At 40.3% G+C, this 27,896-nt stretch overlaps 1 protein-coding gene across 6 annotated transcripts in view; it reads left to right on the top strand.

The window, feature by feature from the left end:
* The window catches only part of RARB (retinoic acid receptor beta), a 325,201-nt gene that overhangs the window by 225,619 nt on the left and 71,686 nt on the right, over positions 1-27,896 (top strand). For 2 of the 6 annotated variants that reach the window (XM_061997207.1, XM_061997206.1), the window contains exon 1: positions 6,690-7,297. The exons of 2 other annotated variants lie outside the window; for them this stretch is intronic. In XM_061997207.1, the coding sequence (XP_061853191.1) occupies positions 7,141-7,297 (157 nt within the window). In that variant the 5' untranslated portion in view covers positions 6,690-7,140. Of the gene's footprint in view, positions 1-6,689; positions 7,298-27,896 lie in introns of those variants that run through there. 2 more of the 6 variants (XM_061997208.1, XM_061997209.1) reach the window with 2 other exon arrangements.

The raw sequence follows: 27,896 nt of genomic DNA, 5'->3' as shown, positions 1-27,896 counted from the left end.
ATATTCTACAAAAGACAAAGAATGCCAGTTTGCCAAATACATGCTTCAGTTTCTGGGTAACCCTACCCCATTTGCAGAAAAAAAAATCAAGCAGGCTGTTCCTCATGCTATGCTCAAACAGAAAGTACATCTGCATGATAAAACAAAGGTGAGATTGTACCATGCATTAGGGCAACAAGTGGAGTAGAGATGTTGGCATGATGACCATCATTACCAGGGGATTTCAAGTGGTGTCATCACATTGTCATTGCTGTCATTACCTCTGCTAGACAGGTAGCTATGCTAGCACATTTTCCAGTCACTCCTTCATTTTGCCTTTTAAGATGCCTACAGATAGGATAGTGGTCTGTTCTTCCAGTGTTTGATGTAGGTTTGGGAACTAGCTAAGTGGGAATTAGATTATCATGAATGCATATGTCAAGATGCCAAGCTGTGGATCTATTGCAGTTCGCACTAATGACATAATCCAATCCCATCTGTATCAGACTTTGTGTGACCAGAGCTCTGTGCAAGTGTGTTTTGACTATTGCTGGCTTCTGGGATCCCTCTATGTGAGTTCTTCTGCAGCAGTGCAGGAGCACAAGCCCTAAACACTGTATAAATCTATATTAACTTAAATGGGGCTTGAGTAAGGTTTAGTCTTTGTTAGGATGTATGTCTGCACTGGGCCATAGTTCTGGTCATTGCTCAGTAATGTCTGTCTTTTGTTGGAAGAAAGCCACTGGGCTAACTGTTCACTAAGAGTTTAAGCTGCCCATAGTGAACCTCTAGAAATACTGTTGTTGTAGTTTCTCTTCTGATTCTGAATACAACTAGGGTTGTAAGTTGTCTATGTCTGGAGCTCCATTTATTCCGTATTTCATCACGTTAGTTATTTGCACATTGTGAGACACTTTTCGGGATATCAGGGCATCAGGAAATATTATCCTTTTGTTAGGTAACTTAAATTTTTCTTCCCTCCCTTAAAAAAGGCAGAAACAAAACAGTTACTGAAATAATTGCCTTTTGGAATCTCTGTTTTATTTTTAATGGAGTTCTGTGCTTTCCCCTTCAGCCAACCATTACCGTATTCAGCATGCCGGAAACTTTATTGTTAGAAGAAGTATTCTCTGCAGTTTAATATTCAATATTTCTGCTTGCTTTTCTGGCCTTTCCTACATCTTGCTTCTACTTACATTTTATAAATCTCCCAGCCCTCATTTTCCCTGGATTATATAATGCAATGTGTCAGTGTCGTGCACGGTACTCCAGTTACCTCAGCATTTCCATTATAACGCTGTGTTTTGAGCGATTTATAGGCTAGCAGTAAAAATCTCTTTCTTGGCTAAATCTTGAAACAGCAGTTTCTGGTCATTTAAAGAGAAAACAAAATGAAACAAACTTTTTTTTTTTCCTCACTCTGTTGGGGTTTTTTGGCAACCATGATCCTCTTGAACAGCAAGTGTGGATTCAATATGTAAACAATTGTTAATGTAATAATGCTTTTTCTTTTTATATCCTTCAAAAATGTGTGTCATCCTCTCTTTAGGCACATGATGTCATTGCCTGTTTGCCAACTTTTCTGGAGCCTAGGGCAGTCAGAAAGGGGCCTCAGAGAGGTGTGGTTTGGTCTATGTTTTCCTTTATTTGCAGTGTGAAGGCGTTTTAGAGTGTTTTGGTTTGTTTTTAAAAAATCCTTCTTTATCTCAAAGCCCAAAAACTTACTATCTCCTCATGTGTCATAAGGAGCTACAAATTTCTTGCAATCCAAAAAGACATTGGCTATATCTGAATATCTAGAACAGGACTATTACCAAAAACAAATTTGGAAAGCATATTAAATCTTATGCTTTAATGCATAGGTGATTTGCTGTTAGAGAACAGCACCCATGGGTGAGTGATACTCCACCAATCACTAAGGATCCCTGTATTTACCTTAGAAAGATCCAGCAGCAGTCGCTCTCAGAAATGGGTTGCTGAACCAGATGCACTTTCAGTTTTATCATATAGGGGAGTTCTCCTGGCTCTGGGCCAAAGGAACGTAAAATGCAATGTGGATTCTAAGAAATGTGGTTGTGTATTCAAGTTTGTGGAGATTAATTATTTTTATAGCCATTAAGTTAAGCAATCAGCTTTAAAGGCATCTTTACAAATACATATCCACTGATTAAAACGGACAAAAAGCCTTTGTTGGTAAGTGACTTGCAGACTGGTTGCATGCCTGCGTTCTGGGTCTGGAGCTGACTAACTCTACTTTTGCCATCTAAAATAAAATACTGCTCTGCACTGAATAGTCTTATGCCAGTTGCTGTTATATTTCAGGCTTGAAATAATTCTTCCTGTTACGTGCGAATTCCTGTTCAGTCATTGCAGTCCATGCATAGTAACATATAGCAGTCAAAAGAAACCCCTCTTTGACTTAATTTCACTCTACTGCATGTTTTTCCATGCCAGTTGTCCTATTTTGTGCTAATAATTTTACTGTTTTATTCTCTTCAGGGGCATTCTTGCTCAGAATTGATACCCATTTCCTCAGGACTTTGGAGTTTTAAATATTCAACCATTCTCTTGTGACCAGGGATTTTCTTCCCCATAGTCTTTTGACATCATTCAGATGCTTGAGAAATGAGGGAAACCTCCTACAACTTTAAAGAATACATGTAGTGAAGAGGGATTCAAGTTTTCAGATTTGAAACTTTGTATCACCATTTGGGGTGGCGGGGGAAGGGGAGGGGGGGAAGCACCCAAAATTAAAACCATCAAGGCAGACAAGTACTGTTTCATATTAACATTTATTCTCAATGAAGAGGTAAAAATCAAAGCCCCTGTGTGTGAGGCAGGGTTAGTGAACTGCCAGTGATTCTCCCAGCAACTGACACAAAGGAATCTGTGAGTATCAAAGCTGAGGCAGCAAGCCTAGTGTCAGCTCTTGCCTAGGGAGTAGAAGAAAACATCACTTTGTCTCTGCTTTCACTGCTTAAACACACACATCATTCACTAGTAACCATTTACTCTGCTGTCAAAACTGTTTCAAGAGAGTGCTACATTTGATTAATAGTAAAATGCATGGAAAAAAAGACTCTGGTTCTCCTAAGGTACTTTGTTTTGGAGAATTCTTGCATGTAGTTCTTAATTTTTCCATCCTATAAATATTCCTGTAATATTCCAGGATTACTCTATTGCTTCTAGTAAAGTCATTTTCATTAGAGTTCCCAGTGCACTCATCCTAATTCTAGTTACTGCTCTCTCTTTCGGTAAAGCATATTAGGGCATCCTCAGCCTCTTGTACTAACAAAAAAGTGACCAGCACAAACATGTGTGCAGTACATGATTCATAGTGCTGCTTTCTGAATTGTCCAGTGGGTAATTGCAGTACAAAAAACAGAGAAACAGATGTAGACCCTAAACCTTGGCTGTAAATTTTTGGTTTATGATTATGGGTTTCAAATGTGCTATGTCACACTGACAAATATACAGTAACACCAAAGGAAATAGATTTCTGACTTGAACTCTTACTTTTTATTTCACTCGTGTCTAAGAATATGTTTATTGTGAAGTTTCTGCCATTGCAGTCTGAGAGAAAACAGAACAAAACAATGATGTGAAATCACAATTTCTTTGCATGGATATAAAGGGGAGATATTGGAGAGTTGCTGCCAACTCACACCTCTTTGGGAGTTGGGTAGGCATTTAAAATATGTGGCAGTACTTAAAGTTTCATTACATTTGAATTAGAGAGCTATTAGTTATCACAATAATTATGATTGGTCCTAAGTTAGAAAATGCCCACCGTTCTTTGAATATAGCTTTTCCTGATACTCTAAGAAAAAAAAGCATATACTATTTCAGAGTGAAATATGAGATACATAAGTTACTGTGTTATAGAAATAGTATGTGAGTAAACCATTAGGCTGTTTGAAGAATTCGTTAATTGCATGTGGGTTTAGTAATAAGTGTAAGCATTAGCACAACTATTATTCGTAATAAAACGTGATGAGCTACCTGGCTCATTTAGATACTGTGAGAAAAAGCAATTTTTTCCAATTCATACGCAGTTAAGCATGACTTCCTGACATTTACTTTTGGAAGTTGCCAGTCTACATTTTGAGGTACAAGGGGCAAGCTTTATTTTTAAATATGGTATTATGAGACTCCAAATGGAATAAACATGACTGTATTTCTGTTTATCTGCTTTTGTTTATTTTACCTCACATGGGTAGTACGTTTTTCTTGGCAAATGCTTAAATTTTTCCTAGAACCTTGGTCTACACAAAATGCTGGTTTTTTTCCCAAATCGAACACTGGCAAAACATAATGTGTTCTGTGTCATCCTTTCCAGTTATTTTTTTGGCAATGTATTACATACTCCAAACTTTCTGTGCGTTCTGTGTAATTTGGTTAGAAAATACCATCTTTTAATTTAGCTTTGCTACTCAAAACAAAATTGCAGCAATGCAGCCAGCTGAGATTTTAACAAAAACATATCCACTTTTCCACTTGCCGTTTGAAAACAGTGGACGCAGCTTGCTGTGCTGAAATGGTTTAAACAAGCCTTCCCTAAAGGATGGCTTTTTCAATAAACGTGCGCTGTGCATAATTTTTGGATTGCAGCGTGTCAGGGGCTTCTTCAGCTGGAGGAGTCTAGGCTGGGAGAAGACACACCATGAACCAAGGAAGTCCTTTAAAGAGTCCTTAAAAATATGTTATTAAACTCCAGAATTTGTTGCTTTTCTGCCTGGAGGAAAGTCAAGGGAAAAAGGCTGCCTGCTGCAGGGACAGCCAGAGTTCTCCCATCAGAGAGAAAGGAGGCTAAGAAATGTTTTTGTGGGTTTTTTTTTCTCTTCAAATGGATTTGCTTCCAGATTGCAGCAGATCTTTTTGCTGGCTGCTCATTTTCAATGTGGGTATATTGATTTCAGGGAACAAGTGTGTGTGCTCTGTTCGGGGTTTTGTTTTGGAGGTTTTTTACATTCTTGAACCTGTGTGAAAAGTTTTGTTAATACAATCTGCAGGCACTGTCAGAGAGCTTTTGGTTCATCAAAGGACTTTTTGTGGACAGGGGACACTGCATCCATTACAGTGGTTGTGCAGGTACCAGAGTGAATGTCCCCGGCATTTCTTTATAGTTGCCAGTAGTGTGCCACGTTTGTGCAGAGCGTCCCTGCTCTACCCAACTCCCATACTGGGATTTCAAGAAACAGGCAGTAGTCAAGGGTTTTGTTTCTCAGTTTCCAAACTTGGCGGTAGCTTTGGGGTGAAAAGTGAGTCTCCTCCATGCTTTAGGAAACCTTGCTGTGGGCTGGTACTCTATCTACTGGGGCTGAAGCAACTTGGCTCATTCACTTAGAATGAAAGTGTGCACGAGCCTGTTGAGCTTATGTCCTTTCCAGGGGGGCAGAGGAACTGTTTCTAGGCTGTTGGTTTTCATTTTTAAAGTGTCCATAGGTATAAAGACTGATGGAGGTTTCAATAGGAGTCTCTCTCTGTAAACATGACATTGCAGAAGGTGGTTATTTACCTAGAAAGTACAGGGCTCCCTGCTGGCTAGTTGCAAATGGTGCACCAGTATGCCGCTGGCTGCGGCACCTTGGCCACAGAGCAGGGGAGGCCTTGACACCTATTCCTGCCACGAGGGAGGTCTGCCAGCAGCATGGTTTCGCAGAGACCTTAGTGAGCATTTCGGTGGGAGCAGCCCCATATCTCCAAAATGGCTGTGAGGGGGTGGCCAAGACTGCCTGCTCTGGGGAGGGGGGAGCCATGAGGAGCTGGGGCTCATTAGCCCTCTGAAAGCTGATACAGACCCTCCAGGGCCACGCGAGTGGCCCCGGCCCCTCTCTGCTAATCAGAGACAGGCAGGACCCGGCGGCAGCTGGGCTGGGGCCAAGGCAGGGTGCACGGCTGCCTCCTGCCCTGGGCAGTGGTGGGGACAGGACTTCTCGGGATAAAGCTGACCAATGGAGGTGGCCTGGGAGACCTCGGTCATTTAGGAGCCAGGGTAAGGGATGATGAGATAGAACGCTCCAGCCCGGGAGGGAGTGCGGCTGGAACAGCCCATCGTTTCTGGTAGTGGCATTGAGCAGGGGTCCCAGTCCCTGCGGGTGTGCGCAGAGGCTGCGTTAGGGTGAGGCTGCTCTGAGCCGAGCCCCGCTGCCCCAGAAGTTGGAGTGCAGCCTGTGCCTGCATCTCCAGTACAGCAGCAGACGCCTCGCCGCGCTCCTGGTCTCTCGCGGGAGGAAAGGACTGGGGGTCAGTGGGGGCGGGGGGCGGGAGCGGCGCAGAAGTTTTAGCGAATTGCCGAGGAATTGAAAAATACCCCGTTCTCTACAACTGCTGAAAAAAATCGCTGTTTCAGTTCCCACCCGCCCCTCTTCCCCTCCTCTTCACTGTTTTTTTGGGTTGTTTGTTTTTTTTTTTCCTTGATTATTTTGGGTCTTTCTGCAAGTTGGCCTCCCGGCCCGCACCCGCCGTTGCCGCCCGCTCCGCGGCCGCGGGGCTAGTCCGGCAGGGCTGGAGCTAGCCTCTGCCTGCCCGTCTGCCTGCCTGGCTGCTTTATGCAGGGCTGCTGGGAGTTGAGAAGGCGTGTGAGAATCCTGGGAGCTGGTGATGTCAGACCGCTTGGGTCATTTGAAGGTTAGCAGCCTGGGAAGGGTTCACGGAAAGTTCACTCGCATATATTAGGCAATTCAATCTTTCATTCCCTGTGACACAAGTAGTAGGAAGTGAGCTGTTCAGAGGCAGAAGGATCTATTCACGGCCGAGGGGGATCCCTGGTCCCTACCGGAGCCGTTTCATCCCGGGGAGGCGGCGGTCGGCGCGGCGCGGGAGGCGACGCGCACCCGGCGAGCGCCCGAGACGCGGGACTGACTCTAAAGAAATTTGGGGGGAAATTGATGGGAGCTAAAACTTGGAATGCCGCTCGCTTCCCCCCATCTTGCTGGATTGGCTGGGCAGCCTGGAAAATGGTAAATGATCATTTGGATCAATTACAGGCTTTTAGCTGTGTTGTCTGTCATAATTCATGATTCTGGTCTGGGAAAAAGACCAACAGCCTACGTGCCAAAAAAGGGGCAGAGTTTGATGGAGTTGGGTGTACTTTTATGTGCCATTTTCCTCCACACCTAGAGGAAAGCACTTTTGCAGGCGTTCTGTGCAGGGGGAATCATGTTTGACTGTATGGATGTTCTAGCAGTGAGCCCTGCTCAGATGCTGGATTTCTACACTGCGAGTCCGTCTTCCTGCATGCTCCAGGAGAAGGCTCTCAAAGCATGCTTCAGTGGATTGGCACAAACAGAGTGGCAACACCGGCACAGTGCTCAATGTAGGTCCCAACTGTTATTTTTCCACTTTAAAGCTATTATTATTATTTATTATTATTATTGTTGTTGTTATTGTTATTATAATATTTATTTATTTGCAAAAGAAATACTTGTAATTAAGTACAGGGGTAATGAGGGGTGTGGGGAGTTTTGCGGCAAAATGTGCTTTACTAGCCTTTTTTTCTCATTTTGACAAAAATGGATGAAGGAAGAAGCACTGGACTGCTTTCGGTTTATCCCTTCCCATGTAGCATATTGATCCTAACAACAATTGTGGAGCCAAGCAGGAACACACAAAATTATAACATGATACAACAAATAGTTGCAAAACATCAACTAGTGAAGGAAAAATTTACTAACATCTCGGTGTTTTTTTTTTTTTCTTTGTCTCCTTAATTTGATTTTATACCACATTTGTTAATCTGGATGCATGATGTCTCAAAGTGCATTTTAGCAGAGCTGCCAAACAACTAAAATGCTGCTCCGTACAGTTCTTGTGAAGCTATGGGATTGCAGTGGATAGGTGCCATTCCAAAAATCAGACAGTAGTTTTAAGTTTCCGAAGAAAAGGCAATATTTCTTTGTACTGACCTTGCTGCCACCTTTCTTCTTCACTTTGTTGCTCTAAGAAGTTGCTGTTTTGCTTGAAAACTACTTACTGTGAACACCCTTTGAGTTTAACCATCAATTATTTCTATACCTTGAGATTCAGGCAGCATTGAACAGAGAACAGATGAGGGAGAGTTAGTGGTAGGACACTTCTGAAAATGTAATATTATGCTATAGGGTCTTGATTTGTAGATGGTAAACAACGGTAGTATTTTAACACCACAGTTCCAAATTTGAGAAATGATGAAAAGTGCCAGAAAACATCACCTTACGTACTCTGTACTCTGCATAGAGGAGCTTGCAGGATGCTTCACTGCTCTGACGGTGATTTAGATAAATGACTTGGCCATCTATCAAAATGTTTTTAGGACGCTCTCCGGCACTTCAGTGTACCATTAACCGTATAATTCTGCTTGAAATTTTTGGTTTGTGGTATATTAAAAAGTTGCCTTAGAATAGTTTTCCCTTTGATATAGTTTATCTTAAAGAGGTGGACGGAGGAATTTAAAATATAAATGAAAACCACTTGGTGAAACAGTGTGTTTTTTCACTTCGCTCGAAAGTTTTCAGTCACCGTATGACATTTGTGTGGGTTGAGTAATGAAAACAGAATTGTAAAAATCAGTGCCTACCAGCCTACAATACTGCAAATGTTTTGATGTCTTTACAATTAAAATGAGACTGTGAAGTTCAGCATGGGATGTTTATTTTCTCTACACTGTTTTTCAAATGGTTCAAGTGAGATATGAAACAAAGCTTTTACTTCACAATAATGTTACTAGCTATGGGAGAGCTTTGGTTAGGGGAAACAAAAAAAACCCAAAACAGATGTTTTAGTAAAGAATGTGTTTTCCTTCTTCCATGGTTTAAACTTCAACATAACTTCAGCAGTGATGTTGCGGAAACTTGGAATTAAATAAACTTTCCTGGAGTAGGAGACATATGGTGTCATTAAAAGCTTACATTTGCAAGATATTCTTTAAATAACTTACGGTTTAAAAATGTTCTGCTTATTGTCTTGTATGTTGTTAATACCTAGAAGCAGGATTCTTAAAAACAAAATATATGGTGTTTGTTCTTGGGCAAGTTAAACACAGGATTACCCTTATCAGAATGGAATGAGTGGTAAATATGTCATTTGCCTAGGGCCCGTGATAAGAGACAAGTGTTGATAACAGCAAAGTTTAGCTAATCAAAGAAACTCACATTAACATGAGTAAATAAAAAATACAGGAAAAGACATTCAGGAATCCAGTCTCATAACTTTGTAAGCAGTAGGATTACTCATCACTGCATGGGAATTTCAAATCCAACTGAAACCTGAATCATAATACAGTGGCTGTAATTTGAACTGTGAAAGTTAATGAATGGTATAGAAATGTGGAAATGGGGAAAAACGCTTTAGTTAGGGTCCAGATGAAGAATTCTGTTTGATTTCTAGAGTGTTTTGGTTTTAATGTTGAAGAAAGTGTCAGCACTTTATGTTTATGGGTAAATATATGTAAACAGATTATTAAATACTAAAATTCTCTCAGCATGTAAGATTTTATCTCGTATCTTATGAAAATAATGACAAAGCCAGATTTTTTGTGGTCCGGAAAGCTTTTGATGGTTTAAAGATTGCACCAGTGCTTATAAATATAAAGATAACAAAGTTCAATTCTAACTCAAGTGGTTCATGATTCTCTATTTTTATTAAGACCTCTGTGATTTAATGGAATGTAATTGTAGCCAAATGCTGAAATTATTAGATGTGTAATAGGGTTTTTTTTGGTCTAGTTTGTTGGTTTATTTTTGGCTCTGCCATAAAAACAGTACACCTGCAGCCATTGCTTTAGCCCGTAGAAATATTGCTTTGATAGAGACGTGATTGTAGAGTAAAAGGTAAATGGTTGTTGAGGGAATAATACACGAATAGCACAGTCTCTGAACAGGCCAGTAACAATCCCAGACAGCGTCAGAGTTTTGACTGAAGTGCTGGCAAAATTTGCCATTGCAGGGGTTAGGGCACAGTGCTGTAGGTCTCCAACTTCAGCAGATCTTCAGTATGTGAATCCCATTATGATTCACTAAGCGTGTACACTCCTGCAGCATCATGTATTTTCTAGTCCACAAGGGTCTGCAAAGTGAAAAAAGAGGGTAAAGCACAACCCAAACGTGACCTTAACTTGTGTGATAGTTTTTTTCTCCTCCCTGTGGGAGGAAAAACCTGGTATAGGATTGCAATGGAAAGGTTAGCCACTGTATATTGCAAGATGTGTTATGAGCACAGAAAAAAATACCTAATTTTGCACTTGTACATGTTTGGTTTATGTGATATTAGTTATATACTTAAAAATACTTTATTTGCAATGAAAATTATGGACTCAAATGACAGAACAACAGACCGCACTTTTAATCGTGAGTCATTCTCACTCCTTTTTCTCGTGAAATAAAAATCAACTCTCTATAATCAAATTAAACAAAAGTAGTTCTTAAGAGGACAAGAGAGTTAAGATTGCAAAAATGAGTAATTATACTTTTTAATGTAAGGTAGCATTTTCTGCTCCCTCATAGTGCCGAAACAAAAAATACTGAGATAAAACAAGTAACTTTTGGTGAAAGGTAAGCTAACTAAATACTGCGGAAGTAGGAACAGGATGGACACTGAGAGAGGAGCTGCGAGTAATGGCAATCTGACCTTGGAAAGCCTATTAAAAAGTCTTCCTTAGCCTTCATTAATTAAACAGGCAAAATTCCCCAAATGAGCAGGCCCAAAACAAGAGTAAGTTTGTTTAGCAGTATGTAGCATTTCAGTTAATTATATCAAGTAGAAGACTACTTGCCTACCACATTTTGTTAGGTTCAGAAGAATAGGAAATTTGAGGAAGGCAAAAGTTATGGATATAGCAGCAGAATGTAATATGATGTTGAGCCTTGAGTAGTATAGCACTCTTATTTCAATTTGGTGGGAAGTGTTTGCCTGGAGAGGATCTAGCAGGTATTAACTTTCAGAAAGTTCGTGAAGATGGGACTCCAGAAGCCATGCATTTTCCTTCTGGATTATTGCAAAGTTTGGGTCAGGTTCTCATTCTCTGTGAGCGCTGGAAACATCTGTGCTCAACAGAAAAAAGCTCAGTACTTTATTTTCTTTCATCTTTCTCAATTCAAAAACAAACATTTTGAAGTGAAGGACTTGTAATCTGCATTCCCAAGTATCAAATTGCTGCAGGTGTGTTTGCTAGTGCCCAGAAGGCAAGATCTGTTTGAACCAGGTTATTTTCTTTAAAGTTCATCTATAAACTTTACAGCTAAATCACTAGGACTGATTTCTTAAGGATACAGTCTTTGTTTAAATTTTTATATTTGTAGCTTAATGCCCTGAAACAAGTGATGAAAAGTGTTTGTTTCTGGTTGCCTTCATTCATTCAAAAAAAAAAAAAAGCACAGGGATATTTTTCTTGCAAACTAATTGAAACAAGAATAACTATTCTCCATGCAGATACCAATAGGGTTAGCTTGATTCCGCTGCTGGCGCAGGAGAACTCTAATGGACATGCACCACTGTCAAAAACTCCTGTAGACAAAAATGATGAGAGGCGTTCTCTGGTGAAGTCGGAGTGGGATAAACTTGGAGGAAAAGCAATGTATCTTCGGGTGACTCCCCGCTTGCTTAATGAGCGTGCAGCAAAGGTGCAACTTGTCAGAACAAAGCCAGGCTGGTGCAGCCAGCGAAGTTAAGGAGCTGAAAGAGAGAAATAATGTTTCAGACGGCCAAGTTAACCATCCTCACACCCAGTTAAATCCTCACTTACTGCTGAGCCGTCTTCCTTAACCATGTGTGCCTCATGCCTGCCCTGCAGCCTGGCCGAGATGAGCGGCTTTGCTCAAGGAGCGCATGTGGAATGAGACGCCCCGGTCGGTGGTTTATACTTCCACCTCCCCTAAACCTCCTAAGCGACTGTTTTTGCTCAGATCTAATTTATACACTGCCCTTTACCAGCCAATGAAGTGGGACTGTGTTACACAGCCAGCATTTAGATTTGGGAGCGGGGTTGTGAAAGGGACATTGTGCTCAGAAGGACTGCTGCCTGCCGCGGTCGGCCACGGCGTGCCCCATCCTATTGAGACCTCAAAAGCAGAGAACAGCTGCGATGAGTTTACAGATCTGTTTGGTCGTGGAGACTGGAGCTGGTATGCGTGCAAGCAGGCGGGAGCATCCCTCTCCCCCTCGAAGCTTCTGCCTAGGGGGCCTGGCAGCAGCCTCTGAGCAGCAAATTTACAGGGGCGGCAGGCTGGGGCCAAATTAGTTGTGGTTTCGGAGGGCTTTCCAGAGCTTTGCTAGGCTGTATCACGCAGCCCCGTGAGGAAGGATATCAGTTGGTGTATAAAATGGCCAAGGAGCTTTGGTAAATAGACTTTACCCTTCAAATCCAGAGGTCCTGGCAGCGGCTGTGCAGGAGGGTGGGGTTGTACTTTTCCCCTTCCTGTACTTGGACGCTTTTGATTATCCAGACTTTCTGGGGCTGAGCAGGGCTGCCTAATAACAAAGCCTGCATAATGTAATTGCCTAAATAGGCCTATTGTCCTTTTCAAGTCACTGTGCTGTGAAATCTTTCAACTTTTTGCTGAAAATACTGCATCTGACGTTTAGATGGCTTAGTGACTACAGCGAGTAAGAGATACTTTTCCCTCATGTCTCATTGCTGCATGGTTGAGAAGCTGATCATACTCCTGCCCTGTCTTGATGTTTACTCCTTTTGGGAGGCAAATATTATAGCCCCTTCTGGCAGGGTAAACTGCCAAAAGTAATAGGCCTGGAAATACAAAGCTATGATTGATTTTGACCTTTGCTCACGTGCATGAAGTCTGTTCCCATGCAGTGTGACCCATGCCACTTCTTGCTGAAATCCAAGCCCTTTCAAACCAGATGGAACTAGAAAAATACAAGCCCCAAAATGGTCAAAATTATTCTAAAGTAACAGAATAATCATTTTCTCTCTACTGCAAGAAAAAAAATACAGGCAGGAGAGTAGCAATGCTGCATTTTCTAGCAGGCAAACCAAGAGTAACGTCTCTTGTCTGCTGCTGCCTTTTTATGAGAACCATATTTTAGGTACAAAATAAACAAACTGGTATCGTGTGGGAACCATTCTTCCAGGCAGTTTTTTGGTTTTAGTAGTCTTAGCTGTTCTTCTTCATTGTAATCAACTTGTAAACAACTTTCATCCAAAAATGTGGATTTAAAACTTTTAAAAAAGAATCTACTGTTTAGGATTTTTATTAATCCGTTGTTGCATGAGCAAATGTGTTCCGAAAGTTAAGAATGTCAGAAACAGTAGCCTAAAGTTAGCACCCTAAATCCGCATTTCATGGCTTCATTTCCAAATATGCTGAGCATCTAGGAGCTCCCTCAGCACTTTTAAAAACAAGCCACATATTTAAGTGACCAAATACTATTTAGAACCTTCATTTAATATTAAAAAACTTCAAAGGACTTTCCTACTTGCCCCAAACTATATGAAAAAGTAATTAAATGACAGAGTTCACAACATAAACGGTAGAAATAGACACAAGACAAAGTAGGACTTGTTTATAAAAGTATTACCTCTGTCTATAAATTTAAAAGTCAACCGAGTTTTTTTCCTCTTGTTTGCTTCCTTGATTTAAAGTCCACTCATCAAATATTAATCTGAAACAGTTTCAAACTAGTGGTATAGATTTTAAAAGCTAGATTATCTTCTTCATGTACTGACTCATGATTAGCAGCTGCTAAGGATTGTTTTCCCAGTGGCAGCAAATTAATATGACTGTAGTTGCTGTGCATTTTGCTTATTTTGGAGGGGGAGGGAGGAGGAGAAAATTTAGCTTTCTTCAGCTCATTTTAGTAATCTGAATAGGAGTGGAGAACTTGCATCATGTGACGGGGCAGCTTTCGGCAGCTCACCAGCATGGGGTCCCTGTGTGAGAACCTCCCTTGTACATGACAATCTGATAAGGATATCATGTGGTTTAGAAACACATTCCCACAATGTTTGCTTCTTTGTCCCTTTATTTGGGAGTGGATAGGAAAAAAACCTTTTAACAAACTAATGCCAGCCCTTATATAACTGACCCCACTTTCTTTTAGCATTCTGAGCCGTACAGCTTCTTCAAATACTTTTGTTAAGAGAGGTGGAAATATAATCCAGCAAGTCTGTGTAAAGAATCCTAGACACAGAGTATATAATATACTTTCTGTTCCCTTTAGACAAGGTGATTTTTCTTTCTCCTGCTTACACCATATGTAAGCTGAATATTATAAAACTATGTAAGTTAAATATACACATGCAAGTGACACTTGTATAGGTTTAATAGGTTAAAGCTTGAATGAGTATTTATAAATTCTCAGAGTGCTCTGGATCTTCACCACTAAAGACATGATGTTAAAGTCCATCCACAAACTTAAGGGATTTCCGTTTTATGCACTTTCCGTGACTTACATTTTACCCACTAAGTGCATCCCCTAAGTAAAAGAGCAATGTCTCCCAACAAAGAGCTTTTTTAGCACCGCTTAGTTTCTTTTAATGGTTTGAAGGATCTCTTTCCTTTGAACCATAATATTTTTCTCTAGACTCACATTTTATTTTTAGCAAGGATCTTTGAACAATAAGGTGGCAAATTAAGTATCTTTTTGTCTTTTAGGACGTTATCTACTAAAGCACCTAAATGCACTCAACCATCCACTCTTGATTTTAATAAGAGTTTCAGACACAGAGTGGTCATGTGAGTGAGACTTTAGTGTATTTATGTACCAGCACTTCTACAGAATACCACTAAAAGCTCATATATTCAGCACAACGAACATCCAACATTTCTTCTTAAAAAGAAAGAAAGATCATTCTCCTTTTAACAGAGGTGTGAAGCAATTAAGCAAGGAAAGCCAGACACAGCTGCTACAGTTTGATGTAACTCAAATTTCCTTCAGTTGATGCTCCAATCCTAGAAAGCCATTTGTGCCTGTAAGATACAAACACTGGAATGAATGGTTCAATTAGAAAAACCCAAACAAGCAACAATCCCCACCCCCCCAAAAAACCCCAATCCCACAGTTAAATAAGATTAAAAAAAAAGTCTCTAGAATCTTGTGATTGTTTGTTTTTAATCTGAATACAGTTCATGGTGAGTTCCTGGTACCATTCCGCCACTCCAGTGGGTCTTCTCTGCCAAGCTGGCTGGTAGTGCAGAAGCTCGTCATATAGAGAGGTGTGCATCTCTTCCTATGAGGCTTCCTTGCGATCTTCCAGTCTTGTACGGTAATCACTCCTCTGCCAGCTGGTAACCAATACCAAGAGGATTGCTAGGTTCCTATGCACAATATGTGAATGTAACAGCATCTGAGTTGATTTAAATATTTCACGTGTTCACAAGTAGTGATCTGGGATAGAGGTGTTCAGGCGTGACACAGCTGTGCTCTGGCTTTCCTGCCCCCAGCACTGTTGCCCTGGAAATGTCTGTGGGCAGAATGGGGCAGGGAGCAGGTCTCCCTGCCCCGACCTGTCTGCATCTCCCAAGCACCTTTTTAATTCTTCATCTTGTACCCCAAACACCACAATGAATACCAGTGTGGCCTGTCTTTCTAAGACTGAACATTCACTCGCACAGGAGGAAGAAGGAGTTAGAACACTGTGTCACAGTGCCATCTGGTGATACCTGCCCAAACCTTCCCTTGGGCAAGGGCTGCGGCACCCAGGCCGTCGAGTTGTGGGAGGATGCTTTCCCCAAGACCCTGGTTCAGGTGCAAGGAGATGCCTGTGGCCTCCAAAGCTCGACACTCTGGAGTTTTTTCCCCAACTCTCAGGGTTGCTCTAATCAAAGATCCTGTCTTCTTAACAAACCTTCTCAGAGGTTTGTTAAGAGCAGAGAGCACTGATGCACTAATCTGCGTTTTTTGCTTGAGGCACAAGTCAAAGGACTGGCTAAAAAAGTCATGCATGTGTGAGATGTTTTTATTGTTAGGATTGGGCCCTGGGGGGCTTTTGTTTGTTTTTAAGCAGCTGTTCATACTTCTATCTCCCAGCTTTTAGTCTGAGGAGGTTTTCCTTTTCTTTCTTATTTTTCCTCACCCATCTTTCAGAGTATTCCTTTGCATTGCTTCGTTGTTTGGATTTCCTCTTTTAATTCATTTGAGAAAGAAATTATATTAGTTACTATATCAGGGTATATGTCAGATCCTCCTTAGTGGCTGGCTGGTGAGCCTTGAAGGCCTGTCTGTCCTAAAGATCCTTCTGTTTTTCACCTCCCATTTGGGACACCCAAGATGTAAAATGCCAAGCAAGTGGCAGAGCACCTATGTCTTTCGGATATTTGTGCGAGATGTCTTTGATGAAGGGAACTAACAGAAGAATATACTTTTCCCAAGTCCTCGTTTCCCAGTGAACCTCACGAGGCCTTCCTCTTTCCATTTGAGAACAGATTCTGGCCGTGTTTTTCTAGTTGCCCATATCGTCACATACTATGCAGGTTAGATATGTGAACTGCTCATCTTTCTATGCTTTGCATGTATTGCCACATTCACTTCTCTGAGACCACACCAAGAAGGATCCATTATCTCTCCGAAGTTTTGAAACGAAGCCTTTGGCTGCCTGCAAGAAGTCAGAGCTGACTCACATCCTTCTGTGTGGGGTTTGGTTTTTTTTTTTTTTCCTTATCCGAATCCTTTCCTTTTTCTGTTTTGGAGAGGTCCTGCAAGACTTCATGGTTGAAGCACTGCATGTCTGGAGGCAGTTTGGGAAAATACAGTTGTTCCCTTCTCCCTGAAATGGAGGCCAGTACGAACACTGCAATTGTGTTCACAGGGATTGTTTTCACTTTTACCAAAATGTGGAAGCAGAGCTTAGCTACAACATAATACCCTGACACTGCCCACTAATACCATGTTTGTTATGCTTTTGCTAACCTAAATTTCTGTACAGAGCAAGAAAAGAAAAAGAACAACAAAACTGACGAAAAGAGATGAAGAAGGAATGACGCAGTTAAATGAGATTAAATCAGAGCATTAGTTTCCCTGGAACCGTATTTGGCTCATTATCAACAGTCTTTTCCCAGTTTTTCAAATAAACACATATTTTCACATGATAACTCTATTTGAAATACTAATGCTTCCAGGGCTGCGTTACCTTTGTTTCTTCATCAAAATCCATTACTATGAAAAGGCTGCTGTTCTTAGGCTGTTTCAGCTTCAAAAGAATTTTAGGGCCTGGTCTACTGGAAAGCTTGGGGGTATAATTAGTGAAAATGGAAATAGATGCAAAAGAAATTTAGTTCCTGATGTTTTAATTTAGTGTAGTACTGCCATGTGTTGTTGAAGAGTATTCTTAAAGGCAAACATAATTATTTCATTATGGTCTTCAGAATGCTTTCATTGGTCTTAATGACAAGAAGCTGCATAAGGAGTTATACATTTTAATTAGACTTTCTTATATTTACATCAGATAAATAACAAATAATTGATGAAAACCAAGTCTTCTGAATGGATAATTTCACACAGAGCTCTGGTTACAGTTTAATGATAAAATATTTATCTTATTGCTTTGTATTTTAATTATCTAGAATTATTGCTCTAGCAGAGATCACGAAATTCTGTTCTTTCCATGCATTTCATTAGATTCACAATTAATTTATGTGAATCCCGAGCTAAGAGAAAAGGTTGTTTTCAACATATATCCCTTAGAATCAATTTCCAGCTTAAGTAATTTAATTTTGCATTCCTTTCTCACATTTAGATGCCTTATTTTTTTTGGTGATTGACTTTCCAGTAAAAACTAGAGGGGAGAATAGTCAGACCTTTTCCTAAGTCTTCATTTCCCTATGTAAGAGCAAGTCCTGCCATTGTTAACAACCCGAAACTCCCTGAGAGGCCAAGGAACGAATAACAAGTTGTAGGACTTCTTGTGGAATTTTCTAAGTAAAATTTGGTGCCACTTTCTTATCAGCTTAGTTGAAAGTTGTATTCCTAAATCTCTTCAGTTTACTTTGAAAATCTTAGAGTACCCTTTTATAATTGTGCGTATGCTTGCAGGAGCATTTAAAATACCTATATTTTTTCTTTTCCGTACTCCCTTTGTAGGACACTTTATTATACCAGGAGAAATTATTTTAGAGTTTTGCTACTTGCAAGAGTCTTTCATGTTGGCAAGCTGTTTAGATGTTCATTTTTTGTAACAAAGCATATTTCACATGATTCATTCCTGAGAGTATACAGAACACTAATTGTTGTTATTGATTTTAAATTTCACAACCATTACAAGTAACCCAGATGAGTGGCAGATAAAGAGTAATAATCCATGGAGTTCTGGAAGTGTTTCATGTTTGTCTGTAGTACTTTATGTGATCAATAGTAACTGCCCCATTGAAACTAACTGCTGTATCAAATAACAGTAAATCAAATGAATGTGCTTACAGATTATTTATTGAAAGCTTTAATTGTTCACTGGGGCCCTGCTTATCTCAGGAAACAATAGAAGGCAGTGATCAGGCAAACTGTTTTGCAAATGCTGGGAGTGCTGTGAAACAGAGGGATCTCCCCCCATGCCTGGATGGTGTGAAAGCTTCCTACAATGTGCCTCTCTCCCAGGGGGATTGCCCACAGGGGTTGATCCCAGGGTAACTTGGTCAGAGGTGAGTTTTCTCAGAGAGACTTGCTTGAGTTCTCAGGTTACTCTTTTTAATTATTATAGATTATCATCTTTGGATGACATATCATATCTGATGGGTTAAAGTGTGGAAAAAGAACTAATGAGATGTCCCAAAATTTCCAAGAGGTCCGTGAAATGAGACAAAACAGACTTTAGAAAGGGAAGTAAAGAATGCTAAACTTACTCTATGGAAAGCTTACCTAGGTATATCACAGTTTTGAACACTTATATGCTGCTGCACAGTTGTTACACTTGTGGAAATCTTTAAAAAAAACCAGTTGTCACACTTGTGGAAGTACTAAAAAATTAAAAGCAGTGATTTCTAACTAACAACTCCATGCCATTACATTTTACTTACTCCTTTAAATGGCTTCTCTGCCTTGTCACAGTCAGTCTATGAAGTTCTAGTAGTACAGGTTGGAGGTTTTCTGGACTGAAATGAATAATCTTAGTTTCACTACTCTCCATATTTTTGTTAATAGTCTCAGTGTGTTGTCAACACTACTGTGGCTTCAGGATCCTTTTGGTAACAGTGCAGACACCAAAGCTGTCCTTCATCAAAGTTAGGAAGATGGCATTGAATGAATTTACATTTAATAATGTAACCTTCAACCATGATACCTGGAAAATCATTTGTAAAAATAAACATAATTTTACAGGAAATAATAGCCCAAATCTCTCTGACATGTAAGGAAAAGGTGGGAGTTTTCCCCTAAAAAATGTACACTTTGTGAAATGTACTTACATGCATATATGTGTATTACTATATAATCATAGTATATACATTTTGAAATTATTAAAGCACAGTACCCAAAGATCTTCTGGAATTGAGTCTCACTTGAAAGTAACTTCACTTTTTCAAAGCGTAAGCATCCTCTTAAGTTTCTTGGGACATCGGGTGTCAGGACTGAATGTTACTTGTCCATGGCTTTAGAAAGAAAGTATTTCTTTTTTGCTATATAGTTCAAGATTTCTCAGTAAGGCTGGAATACCACAGTCAATTATGACCAGCTTAACTGGGGGGCAAAAAAACCAAAAACAAAACCGAATCACTGTTGAAGGTAGATATTGAATAAAAAAGTCCAGGTGACTAGGAAATATTGCTTAGCATGTATTTGTTTAGCTAGAGTACAGTGTGAGCAGATTTTTTTCTCTTTTGAGTGAGACTGACAGACAATATACAGGTAAAATGATGAGCATTCCTCACTGCAAGGGTTTAATGGGAAAATCCACTGCAGGCAGGGAATAGGAGAACAGAGTTTAGAAAATGTGCTCTCTAGTCACGGTACTCATCTTGCCTCCAGTCTCTTGTGGATGTTTTATTTTATTGATCCTTGTTCTTCTAGGCAGAGAGTAGAGCAATATGCTTAGGGTGTTGCTACTGCTTGGCTCTAGGACACCAAGTTCCTTCCCAGCTTTTGGCTTCTGCTGCACCTGCTGTGAAAGAGGCAGAGGAGCGTTTGCTGGGTCAACCCCACCAGCAGAAAGTAAAATACACCTAAAATTTGTTTGTGGTTTTTTTTTTTTTAAGATAGAAAATATTAAGTAAACTCCATGACAAGGTCTCTGAATTGCAGGTCTGGTAGCGTCCTAGTTTTTCATCGTCCCTTCCCCACTCATCCTCTTTTGTCTGGCAGGTATTTAATTCAGAACTGATGAAATTCCCCTCAGGCAAGCATTATGGCTTGATAAACTGTATCTTTTATTTGCTTCCTCAAAAGGTATTGGTGATGCTCAGTTCTTAAATATTCCATAAACTTAAATTTGTTGCATTAGCATCCGAAATGTTGAGATGAGCTCCTCTTAGTGATGCACTGTTCTGGTCTGGTATGATGGGATGAAGGAGGACAGAGTTTGTCCCTGGTTTGGTCTCAGATATTGCAAATGTATGTATGCTAGAGGATGTCAGAAAGGTTAAATTTTGATCTGTCTGCCCTTCTAGTTGCAGATAAGCTCAGATGATGAAAGCCATTTTTTTCCTGTTATTTTGCCATTATTTCCAAATGGAAATAATGTATTGTTTTAATTATACCCCCTCAGTTGCAATAGTACAGCAGTGGGGATGTGATCAAGCTAGTGTAATGAGAAGCCTTAACACTTACTTGGGAAGTAAGCTAGATGGATGTAAAACATCTTTATACAAGCAGAGGTACACAGCAGTAGTGATAGGGGCATGAGAAGGCTGTACTGAAAAATCTACTTCTTCTAAGAAGCTCCTTTTGCATCTCCCAGTCTATGCACTGCCGTGTGCTCTGCAGGAGGCTGCTGATGCAGAGCAGGAGGAATCTCATGGCTCCATTTCATAGTTCCGAGCCTTGCCAGCTTCAGCAAACGGCCTTGTTATGCAGTGGCATAGCTGGGAAGCTGGACACGTGTTCCTCCGTCCCCTCTGAGGGAGGGTTGGCAACCTCTAGGAAATGACCAAGGGGTGGCAGCCTGGGGTTTGCTGGTTCAGCGGGTTTTATCCCAGCTGTGTTGTGGGGTGAAACCTTACTCCAATCACACCTCTGAGTGGCGTAACACCAAAAAAAAATGCCTGTAGCAAGGGCCAGAGACTGAGATCCCAAGCAACGAGATAGAAGGCTTCACAAGTCTGTGTCTTGCAAAAAAGGCAAGTGGCCGTATGACAGAGGTCTGTCAGACAAAAGAAGGATTTAGATCTCCTTTTGTAAGGAGATCGAAACTTAGAATTAGCAGAGCAATAAAAGCCTTCTAAAACGAAAGCTGGAAACAATACATTTTTAATAAAATGGGCAGTTACTCTAATTGCTGAACCCCTACTGTTCAATTTCTTTTAGTGCCCTTATTCATTAAATTCAGCATACTTATACTTATTATTTACAGATGTATGCGTTTTAACTTGTTTATAGAAACCATGCTTTGCAGAAAGCTGTGGATGGTATAATACTAATTTGTGTTTATTGCTGCCTATAATATGCAATTTCAAAAACAATTAAAAATAGTGGTGGAGCTCATCATTGGAGTCAACCCCAAACTGCACATGAAAAGTGAAATATTAGTACCATGTACTGTCTTAAAGGTTATAGGCCATTTGTAGTGGATTGATAGCATACCCATTAATGAAGAATTTACCTGTTCTAAAAGATTTTAAGCTCAGCAGTCTAGTTTCAAGACATCATACTAATGTAACCCATTTAAACATATGTGATGGAGTTCATAATTGCTCTTGTAAATGGGTATAGAAAGGAGGGTATATAAATCAATTAGTGATATCCAGCAGTGTGGCCATAATACAAATTAATTGCGATGATAAGCATTTTAACTGCTACTATACTTACTTGAAGTAGTTCGGATCACTGAATTGGCTCTCATCGAGTCACTCTATTAATTTTAAGATGTAAAAGCACCTAAAGATCAAAATGTTTTGAATTAAGGGCCCTAAAGTTTGAGAAATAAAATGATATGTAAAATACTACACAGCAAGTCAGTTTTACTGCATTCCCAAATAAAGCACAGCAGTTTTATTTTGTCCATGTGGTACTGAACAACTGTGTTATAGTATTATGTGATTAAAGATATTAAACCACTCATTTTTAGGCTGGATTCAAGCCATAGCAAAAAGTCATGATGCATGGTGTCATAAGAACACATTGAATATATATAAAATAAAAATTCTATTTGGCAGACATAGCAATAATAAAAACTAATACCAACTTGGATAGGAGGCGAGTTTTGAAGAATAAAATCATTCATTTACTATAATATTCTGACTTATTCTGTTTGGATGCTTGAAAATATTCAAAGACAAAAGAAGAGTCCTCAGAATACTATAAAACAGTTAATAACTATAAATGGAGACTTTATGACTTATTTGGATGCCTGCAGAGATTATAGTAACTATTTAATTTCCTTTGCCGTTTTTATTTATAATTGAAAATATTGGATCTGAGTTTTTTTCCCATTTATGTTTACAAGTCAAAAGTCTTTCTTGGAATTGGCGGAGTGACAAGAGTGTGAAACAGAAAGGGTCAGACCCCTTTTATTTTTAAGTGGTTTATCCTCTGCAATATGCTTCTTTTCTTATTTTGATCCTACAGGGAAAACAGACTGAATTTGTGACACCACAGTTGTATCAACAGGCCACAGAAATAGGCTATGGTTTCGTATATAAAGAGGTCCTCATCCTCTCTAAGTGTGTGTCACTGCTTTGCCTACACCATTTTACTCCAGATGAGGATCTGACCTTGGGAATTCACTGGTAAAGGAAACAGGGCCTGAATTGTAACAAAAGTTCATTTTCAAAGGAAAATCTAACTTCACATAGAGGATAGCAAAATGACATACATTTTTAGATGAAGGTCCCATTTTTCCACTTTGCAATATCACTTGAGGCTGATGCAATTTTGCGTGGTAGTGGGCAGGCAGAAAGTCACCGACCTGAAAAAACTCCAGAGCTAGCATCTTTCGGATGTTTTTCTTCAGTTTTCCGTACGATTTATTTTTTTCATTTCACATGTTTTCTTTTCCATTTAGAAGGTAGGCTCCTAATACAAAGTGATGAGCTGCTGCTCTGTAAACTCCTCCGTGCCTGCCAAACCCTCCGGCCATCCTGTCTGTACACTTACTTTCACCCTGGCTCCCTTGTGGTGTCTGCCTGGCCATTTATTTAGCGAAAGACGCTCCTGTTCTCAGTTACTAGCACGTCATTAAGTTCTGCTGTCTTGCGAGTAACACAGGTATAAACAGATGCAATTCTTGCACCTGATATAATTAATCCTGACAGGCTTTCTGCCTTCCACATTAGCTCAGGTGTAAATGCATCTCTCTGTCTGCATGGACAAGTGAACTCAAATGCAGAACTGCTTTGCTGATGTAACTAAAAAAAAAACAAAACCAAAACAAAAAAAAACCCAACCCAAAACCAACACGAAACCAGCCTGAAGAACAGTATCTCTTTCTTAAAAAGGTGATGTGAACACAAATCTCCTATGTTAGTTATATATGCCACCTATCAGTTTGGTGGAGCTGATGCTTGAGAACCAGGTATTGCAAACTGAGGTAAACCTTACTCCTGCTTGAAAATATCCTTCTGAGCAAACCTACACTGTATGACTGTCATACAGAGAGGGTGCAGCTTCCTCATTATCTTTTATTGCTAGCTGCAGTAAATATGTGTGTAGAGTAGGTAGTTGCCAGAAGTCCTCTGTTATTGGGAGAAGCACCAGAGGTGGCTGCAATGACAACTCCTTCCCAGGATACCTGTAGGACACAATAGAATGGTACAGCAACTTCAGAAAAAGGTTTCAGGGTGTTTTCATTTAGAAGTACGTAATCAGGACATATTGGTGATTTTCAAATTGTATGTGCTCAATATATAAGACTAGTCTAGTAGATTTAGGCTTACATCATGGCAGTATATGAGGCTGGTGTTGGTTTGGACAATATAGTTTAAAGGTTTTTGTGGCAGTTTCTGGTGTTACTTAGGCCTGTGAGGGACACAGCATCCAAGTGCATAGGTGCTTCTGAGTTGCCTTCAGGAGCAGATTCAGGACTTCTCTCAGGGCAGGTCTATTGTCTGCCAGGACATTCCTGTGCAGTTGTGTATATGGTTGGGTGGTCTTATAAAAAGTTGACTATAAGCTGGCTATGGAGATCAGAAAATCAAGACAAGCCTTTCATCATCTCTGCTGAGTTCCCTGCCAGCAGCAGTGGTGGCTCTCGGGGTAAGAGGGCACCCATTTCTGTCCTGCCTGGCATTGGGCAAGTGAGCTGGGCGTGCATGCAGACTTCAGAGTCCCCCACATTAGAGGGACTGAGCACAGACTTAAATTAAGTTCCTTGCTCTGTCAAGCATCCCATGTGTAACTTGGGACAACACAAGTAAGCCTGTGTCTAAGTCTAGAGACAAGTAAGTCTGTGCTGCTAGAGCTACAACTAGGTTTGCTGTTGCTGTTGAAAGTCCCGGTTAGGTAGTGCTCGCATTTGCTAGGAATTTAAGACCCAAGCAGATCAAGCTGTTAAGCTGTTAGTGCTTCTGTTTCCAATCTATACAGGAAGAAGAATAGCTCTTCCCTACCTCAGTTAGGTGTTACAAATGTTAAAATCTGAATGCTCACAGGTCATTCCCATACTGGAGTGGCAGAGACCATGCTTGTAGATCAGATAGGTAGGAGAGAGCAGAATCTCTCATGCTGCTGGGTATGGTGAACTGAAAGTGCTGCCAGCTGTGCTGCATGGTGGGGATAGCAGAGCTCAGGGAGAGTTACCCAGCTTGCGTATGACCCGTGGAGGAATGTTGCTGGGGAAAATTTGCTGCCAGGTGGGGTCCCTGGAGTCCCTTAATAAATGGCACTGTAAAGTCAGGTAACTGAATTTGCATGCTTAGCAAATGGATTAATTAAGAGGCCAGATTGTGACTTAATGGAAAAGTATGTTACAAAAGAATCCTCACCCTTCACTGGGCACTGATAGAAATTACTTGTGGGAATAATAAAATCTGTTATACAAATGAAGAAGTTATCTGCAAAGGAACAGAAACTATATTATGAGACTAAATCAGAACGGCAACCAAAGGATAGTTGCTGTTGTCTTCTGGCTTAGTGCAAACAAATTTGGGTATCTCTGCTATGCTGGTAGCAGCATGCTAAACTTTCTTTCCTGTCTCTCATCACCTAATGTGAGTAAAGGTTTCAAAAGTCTATACTCCTGCTGTATGGGTGTATGGTAAGATCAGTATCCACTGACTCTGCTGACTTGCATTTCATGACTGATGGCTAATATTGTTACAGATTTGTGGTTGAAACTTGTCTATTTTGTTGATGGAATGAAGGAATAAGATGCAACTTATTCCTCTCCCAGTTCTAAACTGGGAGAGATACAGCAGACGAGTGTAAACACTTCTTTCCTGATAGTCCAGTTGGCAAATACAAAGCCTCATCCTTTGAAGTTAGTCTCTGTCTTAACGCTGAAATGCTAAAATAGTTACTTGCTTTGTAAGTAGCAGCTCCCCTCAACATTATGGAGACCTTTCAAGGTTCATTCTTCCAAATAGCTCTTGACTTGGCAGGATCATGATCATTACCATTATTTGCATTGGCATAGCGCTTGAAGGTCCTGCAGTGCCAGTTATTGTTCAGCATATTCTGAGACTTTGCCCAAAATAGCGTACTGTTGAAATACATGAGATGCAAAAGTGCAGGAGAAGAAAGTATTGTCCTGATGATACATTTGCCTGCAGTGGAGCAATAGCCAAATCCGTACTTGGAACTTCATTAGAGTAAGGAGTTTGAAAGAGAGAGTGTGCTTAACTGCTTCTTGTACTTACACGGCAGAGGGCAGAGTTCAGCAGGACCCTTCTTCTCCCAGATGCAACTGGACTAAAGCCAACTGTCTATCATTCCTTCACTGACAAGAGTCACAACAGCAAAAGCACTTCTGCCAACTCAGCTGCCCCTATCAAGATTTGCACCTTGTCTGAGATAGCTGTTGGGAGCAGCAGCCCATGCCATAGGTATGACTCTTAAAATGGACTTGGTCCAAGGCACTTTTTTGGTGACCTTGTGTGCAGTTTGTCCATTAGTTAGTAAGGCCTTGCAGATTTGACTTCTAGGTTCCATAACCTCTACTTACTGATGGTTTTGTTGTTATTGTAATCATACTGTGGGAATCTTGAGCAGCACGTAGTAAAAATCTGTGAGATAATCTCTTAGCTTTTAATATGACAGAAAAGGGTCATTTTTAGGTTGGGCACCCTTAAGCAGTAACCAAATCATGACATTTCATCTTCTGATGTCCCTAGTGGAAGTGGATTAATAAAAAAAGAAACCTTTCAGTGTGGAAATGTGCTTTCTAAAGTACTTCTGAAAATCCTCAGAATAAAATCTCAATCTGGAGTTTTGGTGACAGCCTGTGTTTTAATCCAGGTATACTGGTTCATTCATAAGAAAAAAAAAAACATTCTCTCCTGAACCTCGATGTGTACCAAACCCTGTGAGGAGAGGTTGATTGTGGTAATTCATTCTGTTTCGATGAACATTTGCACATGGCTTCCCTTTCCGCTGTCCTCCTGCCCTCAGCCCACCCCACCTCCATGCCGTCAACCCTCAAGTAAAACAATGAACCAGAACAGCGAGTGCTGATAGATGAAATAGTAGCAACACTTCTTTGCTTTGTGGTGTTTTCCTTGCAAGGGAGAAAATGGAAGCCTTCACACAAGGGAAGACCATGTTTTCCTCTCTCTGTTGTCTATGATCCCCACCTGTTGTATATATGGTAAAAATATCTGGGACTTAAAACCCAGCAACAGCATGCAGCTAGAGTCATGTGTGACCGGGTCAAACACACACTTGCTGGAGGGTCATGGCCAGGTTACTAAGTCAAGGCTGGCAAGTCTCCACCATAATGTTTTCTTTCTCTCTCACTCTTTTTTTTTTTTTTTTTGTTCTCTCCTTGTCTGTCTTCCAAACAACAGTTTTAAGAAAAAAAAAAGAAAAAGCCTCTTAGCAATGCAAACTATTTAAGCATGACAAATTCAAAGAAGTTTTTTATTAAAAAAAAATTAGATGAGGGGGACTGAGTCAATGACATTTTGGATTTAATTTTATAGTATAGTTTTATGTGGCACATGAAAGAGAGAAATTTGTATTGAAACAATTGAGACCCACTTTCCCAGTTCCTGGCTCTTTCCTGGAAGATGATTAAAAGCAGATTTTTTTTTTCCAGACGAGACATAAAAATTAAATGATCTACAGTATATAGTTATTTTTTCAAATGTTTGGAGGCTTATAAATAACTTCTACAATCAAATGCACACATACAAGCAGCAGAGAATCTGGTTCTAATTACTTGTACTTTAGTTGAACTTTGGCGTTTCCTTTGACTTTCTGCCTAATGTATGTGAGCTGTGTGCCTTGCACTCCTGCAGTGAATTCAGAAAAAAAAAAAAGAGGCAAAAAATCCAGACTCTTGTTGGTGCCAACAAAAATGAGGGTTAACAGAATGTTTTGACCAAATGCAACACTTTGCTATTCACCCTAATTAGCTGAAATTGCTGCTTCCCACCAGGGACTCTGAGCTCAGTATTCAAAATTCCCTTGAGGCTATCCAGGAAATGCCATTTGCTTTACAACTTCTTATTCTTTTAAGACTCAACTGTCCAAAGTGTGCATTAACATGCAAGCTTAATAATCTAAGTTTCTAGAAAAACGTGAGTCTTTTCATAGTGCCTGCCTGCTTCTAGATGGTCACAAGGAAAAATGCCTCCTCCATCTGTCAACATGGTTTAGCTGGCAGTAAATTAGCTCCCACAAAGCATGCTGTGCTTTGAAAGATCTTATCTGCTGCTTTATCTAACCTTTAGAAATATTTCAGACATCTT

This window comes from Colius striatus, chromosome 5 (assembly GCF_028858725.1).
Source record: "Colius striatus isolate bColStr4 chromosome 5, bColStr4.1.hap1, whole genome shotgun sequence".
NCBI lineage: Eukaryota > Metazoa > Chordata > Aves > Coliiformes > Coliidae > Colius > Colius striatus.
The sequence above is the reverse complement of the archived record's forward strand: the minus strand, read 5'-3'. Positions and strand labels throughout refer to the sequence as shown.